Source organism: Hemitrygon akajei, chromosome 15 (genome assembly GCF_048418815.1).
Source record: "Hemitrygon akajei chromosome 15, sHemAka1.3, whole genome shotgun sequence".
In the NCBI taxonomy this organism is placed as follows: domain Eukaryota; kingdom Metazoa; phylum Chordata; class Chondrichthyes; order Myliobatiformes; family Dasyatidae; genus Hemitrygon; species Hemitrygon akajei.
This window is the reverse complement of record NC_133138.1, coordinates 15,125,238-15,150,751: the sequence shown is the minus strand read 5'-3', so window position 1 is coordinate 15,150,751 and position 25,514 is coordinate 15,125,238. Positions and strand designations below refer to the sequence as shown.

The 25,514-nt window shown below is 42.8% G+C and overlaps 1 protein-coding gene across 3 annotated transcripts in view; it reads left to right on the top strand.

Moving 5' to 3' along the window:
- LOC140739175 (glucosamine-6-phosphate deaminase 1) overlaps positions 1-17,386 on the top strand; it is a 34,672-nt gene extending 17,286 nt beyond the window's left edge. For all 3 annotated transcript variants that reach the window (XM_073067210.1, XM_073067211.1, XM_073067209.1), the window contains 4 exons: positions 3,078-3,260; positions 5,419-5,603; positions 7,479-7,653; positions 16,040-17,386. In XM_073067210.1, the coding sequence (XP_072923311.1) occupies positions 3,078-3,260; positions 5,419-5,603; positions 7,479-7,653; positions 16,040-16,122 (626 nt within the window). In that variant the 3' untranslated portion in view covers positions 16,123-17,386. The remainder of the gene's footprint in view (positions 1-3,077; positions 3,261-5,418; positions 5,604-7,478; positions 7,654-16,039) is intronic.
- Positions 17,387-25,514: the final 8,128 nt, after the last annotated feature.

The following is a 25,514-nucleotide window of genomic DNA, read 5'->3' as shown; positions in this document are numbered from 1 at the left end:
ATATCATTGAGTCATCCGTTCTGGTTTTATTTAAAAAAAATATATACACGGGATGTCTTGAGTCATTTATTTTTAGAAATAGTACCATAGGAAGGAGAAATGGGAGATGGTTCAGACTCTAAAGTCTGAGCAGCCATTCGCAATCTGATTTATTATACTGACTTAGCTTGTGAAATTTGGCAACAGTACAGTGTTAAGACATTAAAAATTATGATAGTTACAATAAAAAATATAATACATCATGCAAAAGAGGAATAGTGAGGTATGAACTGCTCAGAAATCTGATGGCAGAGGGGAAGATTCTTTTCCTCAAACATTGCGTGTGTGTGTGTGTGTGTGTGTTCAGGCTTCTGTACCTCCTCACCAGTGGTAGTAATGAGAACAGGGCAGGGGATATGGGAGTAATGAGAGGAAGAGATTTTGAAAAAGGAGTAAGTAGCAATAAGTTGTAACCTATAGTTCTTCTACTATAAACTAATAAGGTCAGTTTTTCAGTGTAGTAAGCCAGATAAGAATTTGCTGTATAGATTCTGGTGATGAGTGGAGTTTCCTGCTACTCTCGTGTCGATTTGTTTGTACTCGTTTACTTAAATGGCTTCCATTATTTTAGAGTTAGTAAATCGCAGTCTGCAGGTCCACAAGCAATCTGCTGGAGGAGCTCAGTGGGTCACGCAGCATCTGTGCGGAGTGGGGGAAGGAATTGCAGGCATTGGTTCCAATATGGCTCCAGATTGCAAGCAACATATTTCTTGGCGATTGATCACTCAGAATTATCTTGCAGTGCCTCAGCTTTATAAAATATAGCGGATAAAGGTAGGAGTAAACCATATAAAAATTACAGCACGGAAACAGGCCATCTCGGCCCTACACTTACTCTCACCTAGTCCCACTGGCCTGCACTCAGCCCATAACTCTCCATTCCTTTCCTGTCCATATACCTATCCAATTTTACTTTAAATGACAATACCGAACCTGCCTCTACCACTTCTACTGGAAGCTCGTTCCACACAGTTACCACTCTCTGAGTAAAGAAATTCCCCCTCGTGTTACCCTTAAACTTTTGCCCCCTAACTCTCAACTCTTGTTTGAATCTCCCCTACTCTCAATGGAAAAAGCCTATCTACGTCATCTATCTATCCCCCTCATAATTTTAAATATCTCTATCAAGTCCCTCCTCAACCTTCTACGCTCCAAAGAATAAAGACCTAACTTGTTCAACCTTTCCCTGTAATTTAGGTGCTGAAACCCAGGTAACATTCTAGTAAATCTTCTCTGTACTCTATTTTGTTCACATCTTTCCTATAATTTGGTGACCAGAATGTACACAATACTCCAAATTTGGCCTTACCAATGCCTTGTACAATTTTAACATTACATCCCAACTCCTATACTCAATGCTCTGATTTATAAAGGCCAGCATACCAAAAGCTTTCTTCACCACCCTATCCACATGAGATTCCACCTTCAGGAAACTATGCACTGTTATTCCTAGTTCACTCTGTTCTACTGCATTCTCCAATGCCCTTTGAGCCTGCTTCATCTGTTGTTAAGATTGTGAATGAATGTCCATCATGTAACTTTTTCTCAGGGTAGAAATGATTAATACCAGGAGGCATTATTATGAGGTGATTGGTGGGAAGTATATGGGGGATGTCATAGAGTCATTGTCATAGAAAAGTACAGCATAGGAACAGGCCTTTTGGCCCATCCAGTCCATGCCAAAACTTGCTGAACTGCTATACCCACTGACCTATACCAGGATCATAGCCCTCCATACCCCTCCCATCCTATCCAAACTTTGCTTAAATGTTGAAATTGAGCATGCATGCAGCATTTGTGTTGGCAGCTCATTCCATACTGGTCACGACCATCTGGGTGAAGATGTTTCCCCTCATGTTCCCCTTAAACTTTTCACCTTTCACCCTTAACCCATGATCTCTGGTTGTCACACTCAACCTCAGTGGAAAGAGCCTGCTTGCATTTACCCTATCTATATCCCTCATAATCCTGAATACTTGGGTCAAATCTCCTCTCAGCCTTCTACATTCTGAGGAATAAAGTCCTAACCTATTCAATCTTAACTCAAGTCTTCCAGACCCAGCTACATTCATGTAAATTTTTCCTGTATTCTTTCAACCTTGTCTATTGTACATTTTTCCTGTAGGTAGGTGACCAAAACTGCACACAATACTCCAAATTAGGCCTCACTAATGTCTTATACAACTTCAACATAACATCCCATCTCCTGTACTCAATACATTGGTTTATGAAAGCCAATGTGACGCTACTTTCAACAAATTATGGACCTCTATTCCCAGATCCCTTTGTTCCACCGCACTCCTCAGTGCCCAACTGTTCACTGTGTATGACCTACCCCGGCTGGTCCTACCTGAACGTAACACCTCGCACTTGTCTGCATTCACTTCCAGCTGCCATTTTTCAACCCATTTCTCCAGCTGATCCAGATCCCTCTGCAAGCCATGACCGCCTTCCTCACTGTCCATTATATCCCCAAACTTGGTGTCATCTTCAGATTTGCTGATCAAGTTAACTACATCGTCATCCAGATCATTGATATAGATGACAAACAACAATGGGCCCGGCACTGGTCCGTGCAGCAAACCACTGGTCACAGGCCTCCAGTCAGAGAGGCAACCCTCTAGTACCACTCTCTGGCTTCTCCCACAAAGCCAATGTCCAAGGTGTGTTCTTTGCACAGAGTGGTGGTTCATGGTACACCCCACAGGGTGTGGTGTTAGAGCCAGATGCATTGGGGGCATTTTAGAAACTTATATAGGCACATGAATGATGGAAAAATGGAGGGCTATATAAGAGGGAAGGGCTTGATTGATCTGAGTAGGTTAAGATGGCAGCACGTCATTGACTTAAGGGTCATTGTGTTGCAATGCTCTGTGTTCTGTAACCTATTGCCTTTGTTTGCCTTGTTTTCTTTAAGGAAGATCAGTTTGCTAAAAGTGTACACAATAGGCTGATCATATTCATTACTTTTACAATATGAGTCCAGTCTTTATCGTCAGCAGTTACATTCACTGACTTGTACGTTGCTTCACTTGCAGGCCTTCCGAAGGGCCATCCGGAAAGCTACCACTCTTTCATGTGGAATAATTTCTTTAAACACGTGGATATCCTGGCAGAAAATACGCATATCCTGGATGGAAATGCTCCAGACCTGGAGGCCGAGTGCAATGCTTTTGAGGAGAAAATTAAGGCGGCAGGAGGAATTGAGCTGTTTGTTGGCGGTACTGTGCATTGATCTAAATAGAACAAATACATGTATCCTGTGGCTGGTGTACCTAAATAACTGTTGGCTCTAATTTTCTGTGTTCCTTTTGATTTGGAGGTGTTCTTGTGACAGTCAAAGGGAGAGTGTCTGTATTGGCACATTCCCACTATGCAAACCTCAGAAAATAATTGAATGCAATAAAGCTACTAGATAACAAGCTTAATTCATCTGTGTTTAAGGAAGAAGACAGAGACCACACAGGGATTTATAGATCAGTTCATTTCAGTATGGTTTGATTTGGTCTTTGGAATTAAAAATTTCTAAATTTTCATGCAAGGTTATTCGGCAGAGGGGGAGTCAGGTTTGAGAAAGAATGACAACATCCTTGCTGTTAAACTTGTATCGATGGTCAAATCATTTTGAACAATTATGATTTGGTGAGGAAAAAATAAGGAGGTCACAGATTTCTGGGAATTGAGGTGGACGAGAAGAACAAAGTATCTGGGTCTATAAAAACATTCTATGGGTATTAACGCTGTTAGAAAAGCATACAAAAATAATGGTTTATTTCTAGATTTGGAAAGAAAAGAAGCCATACTAAGCATGATTGGAAACCTTTGTTAGACCATATTGGAGGTAACAAGCACCGTCCAAGTCACAATTATCAGAAAGGTTGAAGGGACATTGGAAGGAATGTCAAAATAAAGAATAACTGTAGCGGCCATAAATATAATCCATTGACAGTTATAAGACAACAAAGAGTTTGATCTTCATCTTTTGAAAAGCAAGTATCTTTTAAAATTACCAAAAACTTTCAAAGTTCAAAGTATATTTATTATCAAAGGATGTATAACCTTGAGATATGTCTCTTTACAGGCAACCATAAAACAAAGAAACCCAATTGAACCCATTAAAAAAACTGTCAAACACCCCAATGTGCAGAAAAAATAAATCATGCAAACAATAAAAGTAAGCAAATAACATTCAGAACTAAGTTCACAGAAGTGAGTCACAGCCAATCCAGTAGCCCATTAGTTACAGGCCACAGCCTCAGTGTGCAGTGCAGAGACAAGTTAACCTTGCCAGCAGCGAGCTGAATACTGGCCTGTCCTTTGCCTCCGTCCCCAGCACCCTGACCTTTTCAACCTGGCCTGGCACTTAAATCGGTCAAACCTCAGGTTGTTCCTCACTCACGGAACTGGGCCCTGCTGCTTGGATGCACCCTTGGGTCTGGGGCTTACTGCTTTGATTTGGCCAATACACAACATTTCCAATTGGGGCCCAGTGCTTAAATCAATCAAACTGCAGGTCTTACCTCGCTCTCAGGCCCAGGCCTGAGGCCTGCCACCTCAACTTGTTTCTGCTGCATTAAGTCGCCTCGAAGTCTGCTCCAGCAATGGCAAAACATTGGCTTATTTCCCACTGTCGTGCCCAGGCCAAGCCACCTTGATTCGACCAGTACACGCCGTGCGGCATCCATCTTGTACCTTTGAGACTTCAGTTCACCACTCCGAAAGGGATGTTACAGTCTGTGGATTGTATCTGAGAAAATGTGTGATTAATACAGTAATTGTTTGTCTTGTTTGCTACCCGCAAGTTGTCACTGTGCTTCAGCAGAGTCATTTCAAACCGTAATTTGGAGAATTATGTTTTTGTTTATCAGGAAATGAAAGGAAGCCTTAAACATGCAATAGTGATCAAGAAACAAATAGGAAATTCAGAGGTGAAAACATTTCCCCAGTGATTGGTGAGAATGTGGACCTTAAGGGATCATTGAAGAGACAATTTGCTTTTTAACATAAAGCTAGATAAGCATATGAAAATGATAGAGTAGAGGTTGTGCTGATAGTTAGGTCTGGAAAAACATGAAGTTGCCCATGGAGGAGATTGATTAGGGTCAAGTGATCTGCTCTGCAGAATCCTATACTTTAATCAACAATCATTAAATTCCAGACAGTGAGAATTATTTTAGCCCAAAATTATACCTTAACGTCAGCATTATGACCCAGCACGTGCTGCCCTTGTGGCCTCACTTTTGAGGAAAACCAGATTTAATCTATGGTATGTTGTGAGCAGTTCAGACAAAAGTATTGCAATGCTTTAAGTTCCCTATATGCAGGATTACCATTGAGTGACACTGACTCTGAACATTTTCTATTATGAATTTGTTGTAGGTATTGGTCCAGATGGTCACATTGCTTTCAATGAACCAGGCTCCAGTCTTGTATCTCGCACCAGAGTGAAGACGTTGGCAATGGATACAATATTGGCCAATGCTAGATTCTTCAATGGAGATTTGACTAAAGTCCCTACTATGGCTTTGACAGTTGGCGTGGGCACAGTAATGGATGCCAGAGAGGTAAGGAAATGGAATATTTTTAATTTTGAGTGTACATTAACCTTTTCCCTAGTTAGTTCTTTGAATAAAAGAGTTAGTACTACAGTTTGGAGATGTGATGATAATTCAGGATTGGACTTTATTTTAGAATTGTAGATTCCAGCAGCAGAATAGGCTATTTATCTCATTGTATTCTTCCAAAGAGCAATTAGTTCCTCTTTTTTTTCTGAGACCTTGCAAATAAAAGGTTCAAAGGTACAATTTAATGTCAGAGAAATAAATACAATATACATCCTGAAATGCTTTTACTTCGCAGCCATCCACAAAAATAGAGGAGTGCCCCAAAGAATGAACGACAGTTTAAATGTGTAGAACTCCAAAGTCCCCCCCCCCCCCCATGCATAGGTGGCAGCAAGCAATGATCCCCCTCCCCCCACCGGCAAAAAAAAGCATCGGCTACTGAGCACTCAGGTGTGAGCAAAGCAATAGCAAAGACACAGACTTGCAGTTACCCCAAAGACTTTGCGTTTCACCCAGTGTTTGACATTACGCAGGTTCTCTCGCTCCCTAGTAAGGGAAAAAGGTGTAATATTTTCCCCAGCAAGCGGAGAGACATAACAAACAACTGGCTGGTTTACGATGTTAAAAGTCTGTTACGTCGCTTTTTTGAGCTCTGTGCCTGAAGATTGCAAAGATCCCGGGTCTCCAGCACACAGCAGATATCCCAACTCCCCGACGACACATGAGTTTCCTATCATGACACCAATCCTTGATCCGCCCGTCTCCAGAGCCCCGAGATCCTAGGCTTCTGAATTCGAGCCGGACTCTTAGGCCGAGCCTTTGGCGTGCCGAACAGCGGCCGGTTATGGAACCCCGAGATTAGTCAGCATGTAACTCCAGGTCAGGGTCTTCAAAAGAACCCTGAATGGGAAAAGTAGATATATTAGAGATGGAAATAGAGCTTTTTCCGAAGATGTAAGCAAAGGAATCGCCATTAATCTTCCTAAGCTCTGCCTTAGTCATATTAGCCATGTTTTCAAATGTATCTGTAGAATTTCACCATCATTTCAAAGCATTCTCAATCATAATAACTGGCCTCGTTTATTCAGAAAAGTTTCTTCTTCCCTCACGTTCTAGGTTTTGTGTCCTTTACAACCCCAGCAACGATCTGTATTTGTGGACTATGCCTAATATGGTAAAATGTCTCATTTGGAGTGTTATCAAATGTCAGTTAAAGCCCTGGTACAAAACTGATGTATGAGAAATAACCAAAACTTTAGTCTAAGAATTTAAAAAAAATTTTTTTTTTAAAGAGTATTTTAAGGGAAGGAAAGAAAATCATTTCCTTAGGAAGGGATTTCTAGAGTTCAGGGCTTTGACTGGATGATTTAATTCTGGGTTGCAGGAGGGCCGGAATTGGAAGTGTACAGCTATCTCAGAGGCATTTGCAGTTGTTGGTGGTAATAGATGAGGAGGATTTTGGAAACAAGGAAGCGAATTTTAAACTTGAGTCACTGTTTAACCAGTGACTTAACCAGGAGCAGGTGTGGGTTGTAAGGCAAATCTGAATAGGGTCTGCTAACACTTAGGATAGGGAGATGAGAGTTTTAGATGCCTCAAATTTCTGGAACTGTAATGTATGAGCTTTGCCAGTAGTGAATGGAAACATTGAAGTTTAGAGGTATTTAAGGTGTGCTTTAGGGCTTCAGTATAAATTCACAGGGGGATTATACATTGAGTTGGATTTGTATGGGTGTGTTTAACTGAGTAGGTGTTGGCCATTTTATGACTGTTTTCAATCTTTGGTGCATTTTTATTAGTCTTCCTGCCTTTTCACTTACTCCTGCAGTTGCCAAAAAAAAAGCAAACCTGAAGTGTTCCCTTTTATCTATGCAGGTGCTGATTCTCATCACGGGAGCTCATAAATCCGTGGCTCTGTACAAAGCAATAGAAGATGGTGTAAGCCATATGTGGACTGTGTCTGCACTTCAGCAGCACCCCAAGGCACTGTTTGTGTGCGATGAAGATGCCACATTGGAACTCCGTGTAAAAACAGTCCAGTATTTTAAAGGTAGCTAATTTTTGTGAACGTTCTGTGTTCAGTTACATTTGCTAACTTGTTTACTGCCTGACCTGCTGAGTTCCTACAGCATTTTGTGTGTGTGTTGCTAATCTGCTTGCTTTTTACTTAAAGGCCATTTGGTCTGAGGCATTGTTTTGAGTGGTTGCATAGTGGACTGATTTCTTTTCACCACTGTTGAAACAACTTTGTATGTGTCTATGGCAGCATGTTTTCCTTGCTCTTTAAGATTAATCAAACTTAGACTGGTGGGAGGGGGGGATATGTGCTAAGATCACAAGTAAATGGAGATGAGGAAATGCTATGGTTCATCTTGAGGCAAACATCCTTTCAACACAAACCTGAATTTTCCTTCATTCTCTCTGTCGCTTTGAATATCAAATTCTACAGCACAGAAACAGGCCCTTCAGTCCATGTCTGTGCCAAACACAATGTCAAATTAAACCAAATCTCTTCAGATTCCTGTCCCTCCATTCCCCCGCATATTCATGTACTCATCTAAAAGTCTCATAAGCACCACTATAGTATGTACAATACCTCCACCTAGCAACCTATTCCAGGCACCTGCCATTCACTCTACAAAAAATTAACTCGCTCCACACATCTCTCGTTAAACTTTTTCCTTCTCACTTAAAATGCACATCTTCTGGTTTTTGAAATAGTTGGAAATTTTCCTTTCTGCTGGGTTGAAAGTTGGTCCCAACTATTGACCTTATAAAACACTTTCTTTTAAGATGTCACGATGAAAGCCCTGGCTTTTTGTGTTAATTGTCCTCTTGAAGCCGGGATTCACTGCTGCACTGCTTTTGGGACGAGTGTTTCCTTTGTGCTTTGGATACCAAAACTGAGAACTGTAATTAAGACGTTGTCTGACTTGGATGAAGTTCAGAGTAGCACAGTTGTTTAGAAATTCGTCACTGATTGATAGGACTAAACGTGCTGGACAGTTGTGGTAGGACAATTTTTACTCCCATTTTCTTAATATGTGCAGTGCTGGTAAGGTCAGTATTTATTGTCCTTCTCTAATTCTCCTTAGAGAAAGCAGTAAAATGATTTCAATACCCCTGGCAAAGATGCTGCACAGTATTGTTGGGGATTTGGACCCAGTGATGTATTTCCAAGTCAGGACGGAGGGTAATATCCATCTGCTGTCTGTGAATAGAGATCAGGGGCATTTGAGGTGCTGATAGTTTGGGTGAGAAACTATGGTTCGTGTTGCAGGTGATGCAATGAAGTTGCTGTGTTTTAATGCTGGAGGGAAAGAAAGAAATAAAGATTAGCTTTATTTGTCACATGTACATCGAAGCATACGGTAAAATGTGGCTTTGGCGTTAATTCAAATCAAATCAGTGAGGACTATTCTGGGCAGCCCGCAAGTGTCACCATAGCATGCACTTAACTTACTAACCTAACTGTACATCTTTGCTGTGTGTTAGGAAATCCACACAGTCACAGCAGAATGTGCAAACTCCTTACAGACAGCAGAAGGAATTGGACCCCGATCTTCCAGCTGGCACTATATTGATTAGGACGGTTGATGAGCTGCCAGTTAAGAAGCCTCTTTCATCCTGGATGGAAGGAAATCTGGGCAATGGAGAACAGACTTTTGGCAGCACTGTAATATCTAGCAGGGATGAAATTCTAGGCAGGTATCTTCTGCCACTGATGTCAAGCTGAACGAGGAATAAGATTAAGCATTCTGTTTGCTCTGCTTGTGGTTGTTCCGTACTGATATGTCATGTTGAGCACCAAATCTGTACATTTGCTTGTGATTCTTTCAAGATCTCAGACCCTCTTGTTTCCACATTTCCATTGTAGTTCAATTTTCAGTCTGTTTCCTCTTATCAACATGTTCCTGTTGCGTTCCATAGGCTGGGGTATTTATTTTGGTTCCTCTCAGTTGTCATTTGGTGCTGACTGAAACTTTCACTTTCAGTTTGGTTCCTCTTTGGTTGCTTCCTTTAGACAGACTTTATGTCAAACCAAATTCTTGTCTTCTTCAAATTTTGCCTACCAGGTTTCTCTTCTACACATTGCATACTAATTCATTGACTGGACACTGTATTGAGTTGCACTAGTGTTGGAGGCTTAGGGCTACAAAATTGGATTCCTTCCTAGGGCAGAATGCATTCTTTTGTAATTGGTTACCTTAAGTAGAAGTGAAAGAGCTGACTTGAGGCCAGTTAATCCCATGTTGCAACGCTAGTTATGAAATTTTAAATTAGTCACGTGTAAATATCTTATAGAAAAGAATATGACAGCAAAAATCACAGTTAAGATTAAAATTTACAGACAGACAGACATACTTTATTGATCCCGAGGGAAATTGGGTTTCGTTACAGTCGCACCAACCAAGAATAGTGTAGAAATATAGCAATATAAAACCATAAATAATTAAATAATATTAAGTAAATTATTCCAAGTGGAAATAAGTCCAGGACCAGCCTATTGGCTCAGGGTGTCTGACACTCCGAGGGAGGAGTTGTAAAGTTTGATGGCCACAGGCAGAAATGACTTCCTATGACGCTCAGTGGAATGAGCCTCTGGCTGAACGTACTCCTGTGCCTAACCAATACGTTATGGAGTGGATGGGAGACGTTGTCCAAGATGGCATGCAACTTGGACAGCATCCTCTGTTTGTACACCACCATCAGAGAGTCCAGTTCCACCCCCACAACCAACTGAATGAGTTTGTTGATTCTGTTGGTGTCTGCTACCCTCAGCCTGCTGCCCCAGCACACAATAGCAAACATGATAGCACTGGCCACCACAGACTCGTAGAACATCCTCAGCATCATCCGGCAGATGTTAAAAGACCTCCGTCTCCTCAGGAAGTAGAGATGGCTCTGACCCTTCTTGTAGACAGCCTCAGTGTTCTTTGACCAGTCCAGTTTATTGTCAATTTGTATCCTCAGGTATCTGTAATCCTCCACCATGTCCACACTGACCCCTTGGATGGAAACAGGGGTCATCGTGAAACAGGGTTACATATGATGTAACCGTTTTTTATAATTAAATCATAAGTTTATTTTCTCACTTTTAGTTTAATTGTCACCATTGAATAGTGGTTGTTATCTGTGTGGTAACCATGGGTTCCTTTGTTAACTCCAAACTCAAACACTGCAGTTCTCTTCTGACTGACTCCCACCTTACACCCCACTGTGGCTGAGACTTCTGTCTGTCTCTTATTTATTCATCATCCCAGCAATTCAGTAATTCCCCCGATTTAAAACCTTTGTCCTTGTTCTCTAATTATTTCGTGGACTTGTCCTCTCCCTCCCCCCCCCCCCCAACCCCTCACTCCTTTTGATCTCTGAACCCACTGCCTGCCCTGTAATCCCCAAATCCCTCTGCTCATCTGCTTGTGCTGGCTTGATTTTCAACACTCCACAACTATCTGCTGTTTCAGACCCCCAACACTTCCACTGCTTTTCATACCTTTTTTTTATAAGCTACTCTTTAATGGCTGTCTATGTACTTGATAAATGTATCAGTTAGATATCTTGCAGTCCTATTACAGAGATCGGAGCCCATTAGTCATTTTGTCCTTGTGGGCCGTCTAGTCTAATCTTACTTGCCACTGCTTGGTCCATAAACCTTTTATACCATGGCAGTTCCAACCCTCCACTCCATTGTGTGGCACTACCACCGTGCTAAATTGGATAGACTTTGAACAGATCTAGCAGCCCCAGACTGGGCTGTGGGCCATCAGCAGCAGCAGAATTGTACGCAACTACAATCTGTAACCTCATGGCCTGGCATATCCCCCACTCTAACATTACCACTAGGCCGGGGATCAACCCTGGTTCAATGAAAAGTGCAGGAGGGCATGATGGGATATGAGGTCACCCTGGTGAAGCCACAGTACAGGACTACTTGCATGCCAAACACCGTAAGCAGCAAATAACAGATATAGCTAAGTGGTTCCACAACCAGCAGATCAGATCTAAGCTCTGTAGTCATGCTACATCCAGCTGTGAAGGGTGGTGGACAATCAAACAACTCACTGTAGAGGGAGGCTCCACAAGTACCCCCATCCTCAATGACAGCACCTCAATCCCCAGCACACCTGTGCAAAAGATGAGGCTGAGGCTTTTGCAACAATCTTCAATCAGAATTGCCAAGTAGATGCTCCAGCTTGGCCTGTTCCGGAAGTCCCCAGCATCCTAGGTGTCAGTATGCAGCCAGACCGATTCACTACATGAGAACAAGAAACAGCTGAAAGCACTGGATACTGTGAAGGCTACGGGCCCAGGCAAAATCCCAGCAATAGTCCTGAAGACTTGTGCTCCAGAACTTGCCGCTCCACTAGCCAAGCTGTTCCAGTCCAGCTACAACACCGGCATCTTCCCAGCAATGTGGAAAATTGCCCAGGTATGTCCTCTACACAAGAAACAGGACAAGTCCAACCCAGCCAATTACCGTCCTGTCAACCTACTCTCAATCATCAGCAAAGTAATGGAAGGGGTCATCAACAGTGCTATCATGCAGCACCTACTCGGCAATAACCTGCTTACGGATGCCCAGTTTGCGTTCCGTCAAGGCTACTCAGCTCCTGACCTTATCATCCCCTTGGTCCAAACATGGACCAAAGAGCTAAATACCAGAGGTGAGGTGAGAGTGATAGCCCTCGACATCAAGGCAGCATTTGACTGAGTATGGCATCAAGGTTCCCGAGCTAAAATGGAGTCAGTGGGGAAAACCCTCTGCTGGTTGGATTCATACCTGACACAAAGGAAGATGGTTGTGGTGGTTGGAGGTCAATTTCCTCATCTTCAGGACACCACTTGGGGATGTTCGCAGATGACTGCACGGTGCTCTGCACCATTTGTGACTCCTCAGAGAGTGAAGCAGTTCACACCCACATGCAGCAGGACCTGGACAATATCCAGGCTTGGGCTGACAAGTGGCAAGTAGCATTCGAGCCACGCAATGACCTTCTCCAACAAGGGAGGCTCTAACTAGCGTCTCTTGACATTCACCCCTACCATCAACATCCTGGGATTTACCATTGACAGGAAACTGAACTGGTTTAGCCATATAAACGCCGTGGCTACCAGAGCAGGTCAAAGGCTAGGAACCCTGCGGTGTGGAACTCACCTCCTGACTCCCCAAAGCTTGTCCGTCATCTACAAGGCTCAGCTCAGGTCAGGAGTGCAATGGAATACTCACCACCCTCCTGGATGAGTGCAGCTCCGTCAACACTCAAGAAGCTTGACATCATCCAGTACAAGCAGCCCACTCGATTGGTACCCCTTCCACAAGCATCCAATCCCCCCACCATCGACAAACAGTTGTAGCACTGAGTACTATCTACAAGATGCACTGCAACAACACACCAAAGTTCCTGAGGCAGCACCTTCCAGACCCACGACGATTCTCATTTAGAAGGACGAGAACAGCAGATAGCTGGGAACACCACCACTTGGAAATCCCCCTCTAAGTCACCCAGCATCCTGACTGGGAAACATTTCGCCATTCCTTCATTGTCGCTGGGTCAGAATCACAGAATTCCCTCCCTAACAGCACAGTGGGTGTACCTACACCTCTGGGACTGCGTTGGTTCAAGAAGGCAGCTCACCACGACCTTCTGAAGGGCAACTAGGGATGGGCAATAAATGCTGGCTTCGCTGGCAATGCCCACATCTCATAAATGAATAAATAATAAAAAAAAATTGAAGTGCTTGTTTAGACACTTTGATCTGAGAGTACCTGCTTCCATCATCTACACAAAAAGTGGGCTCCAGAATCTAATTACCATTTTGGTAGAAAAAGTTCTTTCTCAGATCCTCTGTGAACCTCTTGCTGCTTATCCTAAACATAGCTGTGTTGTTTTAGATACTTCTGCTGTGGGGAAGGTTTCCCACCATCTCTATATTTGCCTTTCACAATTTTGTTCCTCTTTCTCGCCTGCTCTAAGGAAAACATGCCCAGCCTATCCAGTTTCTCAATACTGAAACGTTCCATCCAAGGTGATGTTGGTAATAAACTGCTCACAGCACCCCAGCTGTTGCCCACCAATGTGTTTGTTACAGCGAGCTGTAACAGCCAATGCCTATTGGTCAGTTGACCAATAGCTGACTTTCACTAGCTGATTGTTGTTCCAATCAAAGTCTTGAATATTCTTTGGGTAAACCATTTAGGTAGTCGTGCTTTGGGATGTACAGTTGAGTTTTGCGTGGTTTTACCAAATAAAGGAGTATTTCGAGTTCTGGCTTTGCTTTGGATCTCATCTTGGCAGTGTGGAGGATCAGAGGGATCTTGGGGTCCGAGTCCATAGGACACTCAAAGCTGCTGTGCAGGTTGACTCTGTGGTTAAGAAAGCATAGGGGTATGTGGAAACTATAGAAAGGGTGCAGAGGAGATTACAAGGATGTTGCCTGGATTGGAGAGCATGCCTTATGAGAATAGGTTGAGTGAACTTGGCCTTTTCTCCTTGGAGTGACAGAGGATGAGAGGTGACCTGATAGAGGTGTTTAAGATGATGAGAGGCATTGATCATGTGGATAGTCAGAGGCTTTTTCCCAGGGCTGAAATGGCTAGCACAAGAGGGCACAGTTTTAAGGTGCTTGGAAGTAGGTACAGTGGAGATGTCAGGGGTAAGTTTTTTAAGCAGAGGGTGGTGAATACGTGGAATGGGCTGCTGGCAATGGTGGTGGAGGCAGATATGACAGGGTCTTTTAAGAGACTCCTGGATAGGTACGTGGAGCCTAGGAAAATAGAGGGCTATGGGTAACCCTAGGTAATTTCTAAGTAAGAATATGTTCGGCGCAGCTTTGTGGGCCGAAGGGCCTGTATTGTGCTGCAGGTTTTCTATGTTTCTATCAGTAGTATAAAGTTGTTCTTGTATTTTATATATTACCAGTGAAGGCTAGTATCCCTTGTGCTTTCTTTAACTTTGCTACCCCCTTCAAGGATTCTTGGATTTGAGTGCCAATGTTCCTCTGTTCCTCAGTCTCCCTTGGCTCTACCGTACTTTATGCCCTTGCAAAGTGCATCGTACTTACAGAATTAAATTCCTTCTGCCCGTTACTCATTGATAACATCCCATTGGCTACAGCTATCGTCTTTGCTATAAACAAAATCACCAGTTTTCATGTCGTCCACAAGCTTACTGTACCTGTTACATTTATATCCAGATTTTAAATTTATGCAACAAACAGTAAGTATCATGAATCTTTTCCTACAGTACACTGCTGGTCACAGGCTCCCAATCACCAAAACCGTATTTCCAATTTACAAAAACCTTCTGCTTTATTACCAAGACAATTTCGGAGCCAATCTTGAATCCCATGGGTCCTAACTTCTGGCTTCCATGTTCATGTCATCTTTGTCAACTACACAACTCTTTTCAGTAACTTCAAAAAATTCAGTCAAATTTCTTAGATGAGGGATTTCCCCCTAACAGAACCACGCTGATGGGTTTTGCCGAATTCCCTGATGAAGTGTCTTGGCCTGAAACACTGACTGTTTGTTTGTTTCCATAGATGCTGCCTGACTTGCTGAGTTCCTCCAGCATCTTGTGTTTCATTAATCCCTGTCATTTCCAGGCCTTGATTAACTCTGTCCCTGAGAAATTTTTTCCAATAGCTTCCCTACATTAATGCTATGCACGTGGTGTGAGTGCAATGTAATCTGTTGTGGCATGTAGTCCACTATTCTTTGAGAGTCCTCCTGTGCATTATGTTTAAGCTGCTACATACAGCAAAGTTTCCCCCCCCACCCGCCAAAAAAAATTGGTGGCAAATCCTGATGGTTTGGCATCTTGTTGTTTGGTTTCCCTGCTCATCGTCCACTCACAGGATCCCAGACTCTGTACTCTCTTTAAGTAAAAAGAAATATATATTTATTCATTGAGATACAGCATGGAGCAGGCCCTTTCAGTCCCTTCCAGCCACACCTCCTAGCAATCCCCCAATTTAATCCCAACCTAACCTAACCATAGGACAATTTACGATGATAATTAACCTACCAACCTGTACCTCTGGACTGTGGGAGGAAACTGGAGCACCTGGAGGAGACACGTGTAAAGAATGTACAGAGTCTTTACAGGCAGCTGTGGGAATTGAACCCGGCTCCCTGGTCCGATAAAGCATTGTGCTAACCACTGGGCACCTGTGCTTCTGTTGCCTACAACTTTAAAAAGATATAGCTTGGAGTGAAATTTAACTGTGCAATATTAACAAAGTGAATTGTAAGTACAGTTTAGTAACCTGATGGTTTGGAAAATCTACTCCAGCACCACTAAAGTCACAAATGTGCCAGATTAACAAAGCTTAACCGTAAGCATTATTATTATTATTATAATACAGTAAGTATCTAAATTGTTAAATATTGCTATTATCTTGCATTTTATTTGTTTCTGTACCTCTCCCAGACCTGTCGCATGTTCACAATCAGCTTGTAGAGCCGTTGTACAGTATGAAGCAAAATGGTGCCGTTAAGGAAGCAGCTTGCTAGCTTTAAGGAAGACTTTTGATCTGCAGGACCTTCCACAGAAAGCAGTACTTCTGCCTGATTAACTGAAGGAAATCTGGCCTGAGATGTTAAGATAAATGACCCTTGTGCTTTACTTGTGTTAACAATGAAAACTTTCATTTTTGTGGCGAGGACAGTGATGGAATGTACCTTAAACCAGAATTGACGAGAATGGTGTTCACAACCTGTTCAATGATTTATATTGATGAATTGAGCAACTTGCAGCTTGGATCTTCCGGATCACAATTTTGAAATGCTTCTTTTAATCCAGTTAGAAAAATCTGAAAAGCTGTTAATTCTGCAAGTTAAAGTGGAGGATTGGCCTACTAACGAGGACAAAGCCATAATAATTTAAATGTTATTAAAAATGATCTTGCACAGAAGTCACTGTGAAGTACTGTGAAGTATCATTGTTTCTAGTATTACTATACATTGAATTGTAATTCAGTCATCATGTTTTATCCCTGTTATAGTTTCCTAGTAAAAATCACCTCCCAACATGGGCAAATTTACCATTGCTTTTTGATAACTTTTACTGATAATGTGTTTATTGAACAAGACTTAAGAAATTCCTGCAGTCCATCTGGTTAATGCTTAAAAACCGGTAAACTGCTATATCTCTCAATGCCTTTTCTGCTGTATTGCCAACCAGCAATCCCATATTTGCTATATTTCTCTTCAGTTCCCCTAGGCACTGTTCCACATAACCACGAGTTTCTGTGGACATAGTGACTGCACAGAACTACACGCACAACTGATGAAGGGTTTTGAATCCTGTTGAAGAATCTCGGCCCAAAGCATTGACTGTTTATATAGATGTCTGACTTAATGAGTTCCTCCAGCATTGTATGTGTGATACACACACAACTCCTTGTTTGCATGTGGTTTTATGCCAAATGTTTACTGTGTTGGGTCACAATAGAAAGAATTTTGCAATGGGCAATTCAGTGAAGTATAGAAGCTTCGATACTTTTCTCCCCCTAAAGTTTGAACTGAATTGTGGGATTGTTGTGCACTGTTACGGCACTTTGCACTGGTTACTGGCTAGTTAGTATTTCAACGTGTTTACTTAAAGGATTCTGTGTGTGTCTGAAGTCTAGTTAATACAGAAAAGATATATTTTATGAAAACATGAAGAAAATCGTTGGAGCAGAATTAATCGAAGTAAGCCATATTGCCATGTTGTTTCATTGTCAATTTTCTGATTCTCTTTTGAAAAACAATAAAGATATGTTGCTTTTTAACAGACAAAGGCCTATTATTTTTATACCCATATAACAATTACAGCACGGAAACAGGCCATCTCGGCCCTTCTAGTCCATGCCGAACACTTACTCTCACCTAGTCCCACTGACCTGCACTCAGCCCATAACCCTCCATTCCTTTCCTGTCCATGTACCTATCCAATTTTACTTTAAATGACAATACCGAACCTGCCTCTACCACTTCTAATGGAAGCTCATTCCACACAGCTACCACCCTCTGAGTAAAGAAATTCCCCCTCGTGCTAGCCTTAAACTTTTGCCCCCTAACTCTCAACTCATGTCCTGTTGTTTGAATCTCCCCTACTCTCAATGGAAAAAGCCTATCCACGTCAACTATATCTATCCCTCTCATAATTTTAAATACCTCTATCAGGTCCCCCCTCAACCTTCTACACTCCAAAGAATAAAGACCTAACTTGTTCAATCTTTCACTGTAACTTAGGTGCTGAAACCCAGGTAACATTCTAGTAAATCTGCTCTGTACTCTCTCTTTATTTTGTTGACATTAAATAATTTTTAACCTCCATTCATTCAGTACAGCCACACTGTCTCAATTGTGTGATAAAAATTGTCTCTTTTTATCCCATTTTGAGGATGCTGAACTCACTGTATTCCAGTTACTTCGATCAGTGGGTTAATTGAATAATGCATTGGATTTCAATGTTATTCACTATTTGAAAGCAGTTACATTCAGTAATTCAGCCTGACTCTACTTTATAAACCAATTACTGTGCACTCAGGCTCCAAAGCAAGTTTGAAAGAAATCTGGACCTAGATGTGACAGGAAGATGATTAAAGTTCAAAGTAAATTTATTATCAAAGTACATTTATGTCACTCTATACCACCCTGAGATTTCAGGAAAACTATTACACGAAGAAAAGCAATCAGTGTCCAAAAGACAACAAACTATGCAAATGCAAAGACTAATAATAAATAATACAGAGGACCTGAGTTGTAGAGCCCTTGAAGCTGAATCCATAGGTTGTGTTCAGTGATGAGGGAGTGAAGTTATCAACACTGGTTCAGGAGCCTGATGGTTGAAGTATCAATTGCTCCTGAAGCTGGTCATATGGGACCTAGAGCAGTTGTATCTCCTTCCGAATGGTAGCAGCTGGAAGACAGTGTGACCTGGGTAGTGAGGGTCCTTGATGATGGATATTGTTTTGACAATAGACAATAGGTGCAGAAGGAGACCATTTGGCCCTTCGAGTCTGCACCGCCATTCTGAGATCATGGCTGATCATCTACTATCAATAACCGGTTCCTGCCTTGTCCCCATAACCCTTGATTCCCCTATCCATAAGATACCTATCTAGCTCCTTGAAAGCATCCAGAGAATTGGCCTCCACTGCCTTCCGAGGCAGTGCATTCCAGACCCCCACAACTCTCTGGGAGAAGAAGTTTTTCCTTAACTCTGTCCTAAATGACCTACCCCTTATTCTTAAACCATGCCCTCTGGTACTGGACTCTCCCAGCATCTGGAACATATTTCCTGCCTCTATCTTGCCCAATCCCTTAATAATCTTATATGTTGCAATCAGATCCCCTCTCAATCTCCTTAATTCCAGCGTGTACAAGCCTGTCTCTCTAACCTCTCTGCGTAAGACAGTCCGGACATCCCAGGAGTTAACCTCGTGAATCTATGCCGCACTTTTGTTGTGGTGGTGCTCCTTGCAGATGTGCTCAGTGGTGGGCAGGGCTTCTCCTCTGATGAGCTGGGCAGTATCCACGTTTTTGTGGTCTTCGCCATTCTTGGGCATCGGTGTTTCCAGACCAGGCCGCGGTGCCACCAGTCAGAATACATTCCACCGAAACAAAATCAAAATCAGGTTTAATATCACTGGCATACTGTATGTGGTGACACACGTTTTGCGGGCAAAAAACTAAATTACAATAAAATTATATATGTATGTGTGTGTGTGTGTAATAGTACAAGAAGAGCAAAAAAACTAGAGTTGGCTCATTGTTCAAAAATCTGATGGCAGAGGGAAAGAAGCTGTTCTTGCATGCTGGAGTGTCTCTTCAGCCTCCTGTAGCTCTTCACTAATGGTAGCAATGGAAAGAGGGCATGTCCTGGGTGAAAGGAGCCCTTAATGATGGATGCTGTTCTTCCAGGCATCACTTTTTGAAGGTATTCTGGAAGCCAGTGCCCATGATGGAGCTGGATCAGCTTACAGCCTTTTGTAACTTCTGTCAATCCCGTGCAGTGACTCCTCCATACCAGACAGTGATGCAATCAGTTAGAGTGATCTCTGTAGTATTTAATAGAGTCTTTGAGGAGATTTGGTATGTCACCAAACTCCTAATGGAATTTCCATTATTGACCACTCCTAGTGGTCTTTGTAATTGCATCACTATGGTGGGCCCAGGATAGATCATCAGAGATGTTGCGACCCAGGAACTTGAAGCTGCTCACCCTTTCCACTGCTGATCTCTCAATGAGGACCGGTGTGTGTGTTCCCCCGACTTTTCCTTCCTGAAGTCCACAATCATTTCCTTGGTCTTACTGACACTGAGTGCAACCTGGATTCAGTTCTTCTAAACTAGACAATGGCCTGTTGTTCTGAAACTTAATCTATATTTTGCAAAATTGAAAGAGAATGAACAAGGACGCACGTATGACCCAGTGAACGTCTGTACCCAATGTGCTCACACGCTGGCAAAGTTCAGAGGGAATGAAGCTTTCCCAACATCATAACCGGGTGCTGAATTTGAAGAGCAACAGCAACCTTCCACAAATAACAGTGAAGTAATGGCCGATAATTCATTCTTGTTTTTGTATTTAGGGTAAATTTTTTCTCAGGATACCGGAAGAAATTGAGGATCATTGAATGTATCTGAGGGGATTCCTTCTTTTGAAATGAGGCATCTTGGACCAGACGGCACTGCATTTTGATTGGTTACAAGAATGGTCCCACATTCCCTCAGACTGACACACCATCGTGGCTTGGAAATGCAACATTAACCCTTTATTGTTGCAGAGGCAAAATCCTGGATTTCCTGACTAATACAAGAAGTGCAATGGTTCAAGAGGTGGCTCAGCGAATAAATAGGATTGGATAGCAAATGGTGGCTTGTCAGTTCAATGCTACATCTAATTTTTGTTTTACATCTGCCTGGACCACCATTGCTCTGAGTAAGAACTTTTTACGTGGCCTGAAAATTGCACTGCATTTTAAATGTTTCTTTTAATATAATATGCATACTATGAATATTTAGAGGAAAATTGAAAAATCGCATACTTTTTATTTATTAACTGAGGGGTATAATGAAATGCAGTATAACAAAGAAAAGCTTTCACGTCTCGTAATGCTACGTCGGACTCCAGCAGCGTGGCAACAAAGGGTACGTGCACGGGAGCGTTTCAGTTACTGCACGGCTGTGCGCCGCCGCAGCTTCGACAGAACAGTGTCTTGTTCTTGGTCTTGGCACACAAGACAAAATTAACACTTCAAGCCCCTCTGCAAATCTGATGATTTTGAGATGGAGAAGGTGGAAGTGTTGACACTGAGACAAAGTTGGTGGATTGGGGCATCGGCTCCTGGGATATTGATTTTTTTTATAGAGTTGCATGACAGAAAGCTTCCTGCCCAAGCGCATTATGGCTTGGTAGGGCAACTGCTCCACCCATGACCACGAGAAGCTGGACACAGCTCAACAACCAGCTTCCCCTCTGTGGACTCTGCCTACACCGTCTCAATAAAGCAGTCGGCCAGGACAACTTCTATCCCACTGTAATAAAAATGTGGAATGGACCTCTTGTATAAAAAGGACTCTTGAATTCACAATCTACTTCACCATGGCCTTGCACCTTATTGTTTGCACCACACTTACTCTGTAACTGTAAGGTTATACTATGCATTCTATTATTGCTTGTCGCTTGTACTTCTGGTTTAAGATGGTGCTACTGAAGGCGTGCGACAGCTTACTGGTGGTTCGAAAGGCAAGAGAGTCAGCTAAAAACACCTTTACTGAAGCAAGTTGTGGTGTACTATCACTGCAGACAGTGAGGAGGCAGGTGGAGGAAAGGCTGGTTCGGGGGATGAGCCGCGCAGGGGCATTGTGAGGTGCAACGTGCTCGAGCGAGGGTCGCAGGCGGAGTGGGTACCGTTGTTGGAGATGGAGCGGGCGATTCGGAGAGGAGTCGAAGCTGAAGTGTTTTGATGCATGTCCATCTGACCCAGGTGCCAGGTTGGATCACTCCATGCACCGAGCCGATTTGGTGAGCCTGAGAATGGCTTCGGGGTTGGGTGGCCCAAGCGCATTGCGGTGCAGGGGCCCAGGCCCAAAACAAGGCACTATCCAGTGCCTGGATAATTTAAACGCCGGTTCAGATAGACTGGAAGCCTGAGTGTCAGGCTAATTTCACTTGCTCTCCCACGAACGTTCATTCCTATGAAGACTGCCCCAACTGCTATACTCCGCACCGCTAATATGATGGCTGACACTGAGGCTTTGGGCCTACTCTGGGTTGCTCTGTGGTTCAGGTTCAGGACTCAGTTTGGTCTGGAATGGTTCCTGGCTTCTACTGTTTGCATTATTTGCTGTTTTTATCCCCCACTTCTCTCTCGTGCATTGGGCATTGGTCTTCATTTTATTTTTTTTAAATCGGGTTCTTTCAGCTTCTTGCTTTGTGGAGGGAGGCAAACAAATCTCAAGGTTGTGTAATTTATACAGTCTTTGATAACAAAATGTGCTTTGGCTTCGAACTACCTCAATATAATGAAATGATCTGTATGGATGGCACACAGAACAAATAAATAATTACCAATTCATATTAACTATTAATCTCGGTATGAATTTACTGGTTTCATTAAAACTGCTGGAAAAACTGAATAGCAATTTACTTGAGTTCATGTGAAAAATCACCCACAACCATTGCTTCAGCGAATTTGTGATATGAGTATAGAAAATGCTGGATTGAATTTTTCCACTTACCGCTGCCAACTACAGGCCTTTCTGAGCATCCTGCCTCCACTTCACATCCAGGAGGGTACGTGAAAACGGTGAGCCGCAGAGCTACCAGGCAATTGTGGGAGCCGCAGCCTGATATGAATCATTATGTTATGGCGAGGTTGTATAGGGCATTGGTGAGGCCGAATTTGGAGTATTGTGTGCAGTTTTTGGTCACCTAATTACAGGAAGGATATTAATGAGTTTGAAAGAGTGCAGAGAAGGTTTACAAGGATGTTGCTGGGACTTGAGATACTGAGTTACAGAGAAAGGCTGAATAGGTTAGGACTTTATTCCCTGGAGCGTAGAAGAATGAGGGGAGACTTGATAGAGGTGTATAAAATTATGATGGGTATAGATAGAGTGAATGCAAGTAGGCTTTTTCCACTGAGGCCAGGGGAGAAAAAACAGAGGACATGGGTTAAGGGTGAAGGGGGAAAAGTTTAAAGGGAACATTGGGGGAGCTTCTTCACACAGAGAGTGGTGGGAGTGTTGAATTAGCTGCCAGTTGAAGTGGTGAATGCAGGCTCACTTTTAACATTTAAGAAAAACTTGGACAGGTACATGGATGAGAGGGGTATGGAGGGATATGGTCCAGGTGCAAGTCAGTGGGACTGGGCAAAAAAATGGTTCGGCACAGCCAAGAAGGGCCAAGAGGCCGGTTTCTGTGCTGTAATGTTCTATGGTTCTATTAGCAGAGTGGTAGAAGATACCATTTGGAATACCAGGTTTGGAATCAAACTTTGAATATACTGTATGAATTGTCAATTGTTACTATGTGAACAAAGATTTTATGACAGGGAGTTAACATTACACTCAGTGGCCAGTTTAAGTATCTTCTGTTCCCAATAATGTGGCCACTGAGTGTATGTTTGTGGTTGTCAGCTGCTGTAGCCCATTTATTTCTCGGTTCAATGTGTTGTGCATTCAGAGATGCTCTTCTGCACACCACTGTTGTAATGCGTGATAATCTGAGTTACTGTCGCCTTCCTGTCAGCTTGAACCAATCTGGTCATTCTCTTCTGATCGCTCTCATTATCAAGGCATTTTCACTCCAGAACAGCCGCTCCCTGAATAGATTTCGTTTCTCATACTATTCTCTGTAAACTCTGGAGACCATATATATAAAACATTTAAATTAAATTATGTCAGATGAAACAGCGTTCCTCTGGGGCCAAGGTGCAAAACACATAACCTACAGCACATTGCACATAGCACACCTGGTAACGATTTCAGAAAAAAAAATAAGAAAAAAAGAGAAGATAAAATATAGCCGAACTCCTCGAGCTGTCCTGGTACAGCTTGTTCTTCCACTGTGTGGACACCAGAGGGCAGCAGCAAACAAGCACAGGAGGGCAACACCGATGGGAGGGGCTAGTTCAGTGCATGCAGCTAATGTAGGCATCTCCTATGCTGGTGACTGCAACAGGAGACTCCAAGGCATGAGGTCCTTCTCTGTATAACACCGAAGGTAACACAGTCCTGCTGTCTTACCAATGAACCAGTGAAAACTGCTCGCAGTATTCTACGTTACCAATGTCCGGCAGGGTCTTGCGATCACAATAAAAACGTTCAAGACAATCACTCACACCAGTTTTTGGGCCGCACACCATCTCCACACAAGGGTGCACAAAAAATCCAGGTGACAACACAACAATGCTACGCAATAAGTCCATATCCATCGCCATTGAGCAACTTACTGATGGGATAGTCCAGCAGTAATCGATGTTCTTTGCACCCAGCAGTATCTTGCAGTTGTAAAAGAGTTGTACAGGATGAAGAAATACACCTTTGGTTGGACCCAGGGCGGTTGCTGTGTCCAAGCCTGAAGCCACCTCATCTGACACCAACAATCATTTCATGGTCAAAGTCACTTAGATCACGTTTCTTCCCCATTCTGATATTTGGTCTGATAATAACAGAACCTCTTGGCCATGTCTGCATGCCTTTATACATCGAGTTGCTGCCACATGATAGACTGATCAGATGTTTGCACGAATGAGCAGGTGTGCCTAATAAGGTGACCACCGAGTGAGTGTATGTCTGGTTTATAGACATGATGTTTGGAATTGGTTTATTGTTGTTATAAGTAGCAAGGTACAGTTAAAAAAAACTTGTCCTGCATACTGTGGAATCAAATCAAATCATTACACAGTGCATTGAGACAGTACAAGTTAAAACAATGGAAAGCAAAGGAAAGAGGAAGAGCTCCAGGGAAAGTACAGTGCAGGTAGATAATAAAGCGAAAACTCATAACAAGGCAGATTGTGAGGTCAAGGGTCCATCTTATTGTACTGAGGAAGCATTCAATAATCTTGGTAGTAGCTGTCCTTGAACCTGGAGGTATGTGCTTTCAGAATCTTCTGCCCAGTGGGAGAGGGGAGAAGAAAGGATGTCTGGGGTGGCTGGTGTCTTTGATAATTCTGACTGGTTTACTGAGACAGCAAGAGGCGTAGACAGAGTCCCTGGAGAGGAGGCTGGTTTCCGTGATGTGCTCAGCTGCCTCCACAGTGATCTGCAGTTTCTTGTGCTCAGGGGCAGTGTAATTACCAAACCAGACTGTGCTGCATCTGGGTAGGATGCTTTCTATCGTGCATCGATAAAGGTAAGGACCAGCAGGGACATGCCGAATTTCTTTCGGCTCTTGAGGAGCTCTCTTGGCCTATGGTTAGATCAGGGCAGGCTATTGCTAATGTTCACTCCTAGGAACTTGAAGCTCACACCCTTCTTGACCTCAGCATCACTGGTGTAGATAGGAGCATGAGCAGTTCCCCCCCACCCCTTCTTGAAGTTAATGATCAGCTCTTTTGTTAGGCAGACATTGAATGAAAGGTTGTTGTCATGACACCATGTCATTAGGTTCACTATCTTCTTCCTGTACTCTGACTCATGTTTGAGATACAGCCCACTGTGCTGATATGCACTTGTAGATGGAGTTAGAGCAGAATTTAACCATGTAGCCATGAGTGTACAGCGAATAGATTAGGGTGGCTAAGTCTGTCTACAGAGAGTGGATATAGCACTATGAATACCAAATCATAGAACCTGGATCTCAGATTCTAAAGGAAGTGACAAATTTAAGAATGTTCTTTATCACAATATATTAGAAGGCTTATGGCTCATCTTCATTTTAAGACCAATTAAAAAAGAGCTTT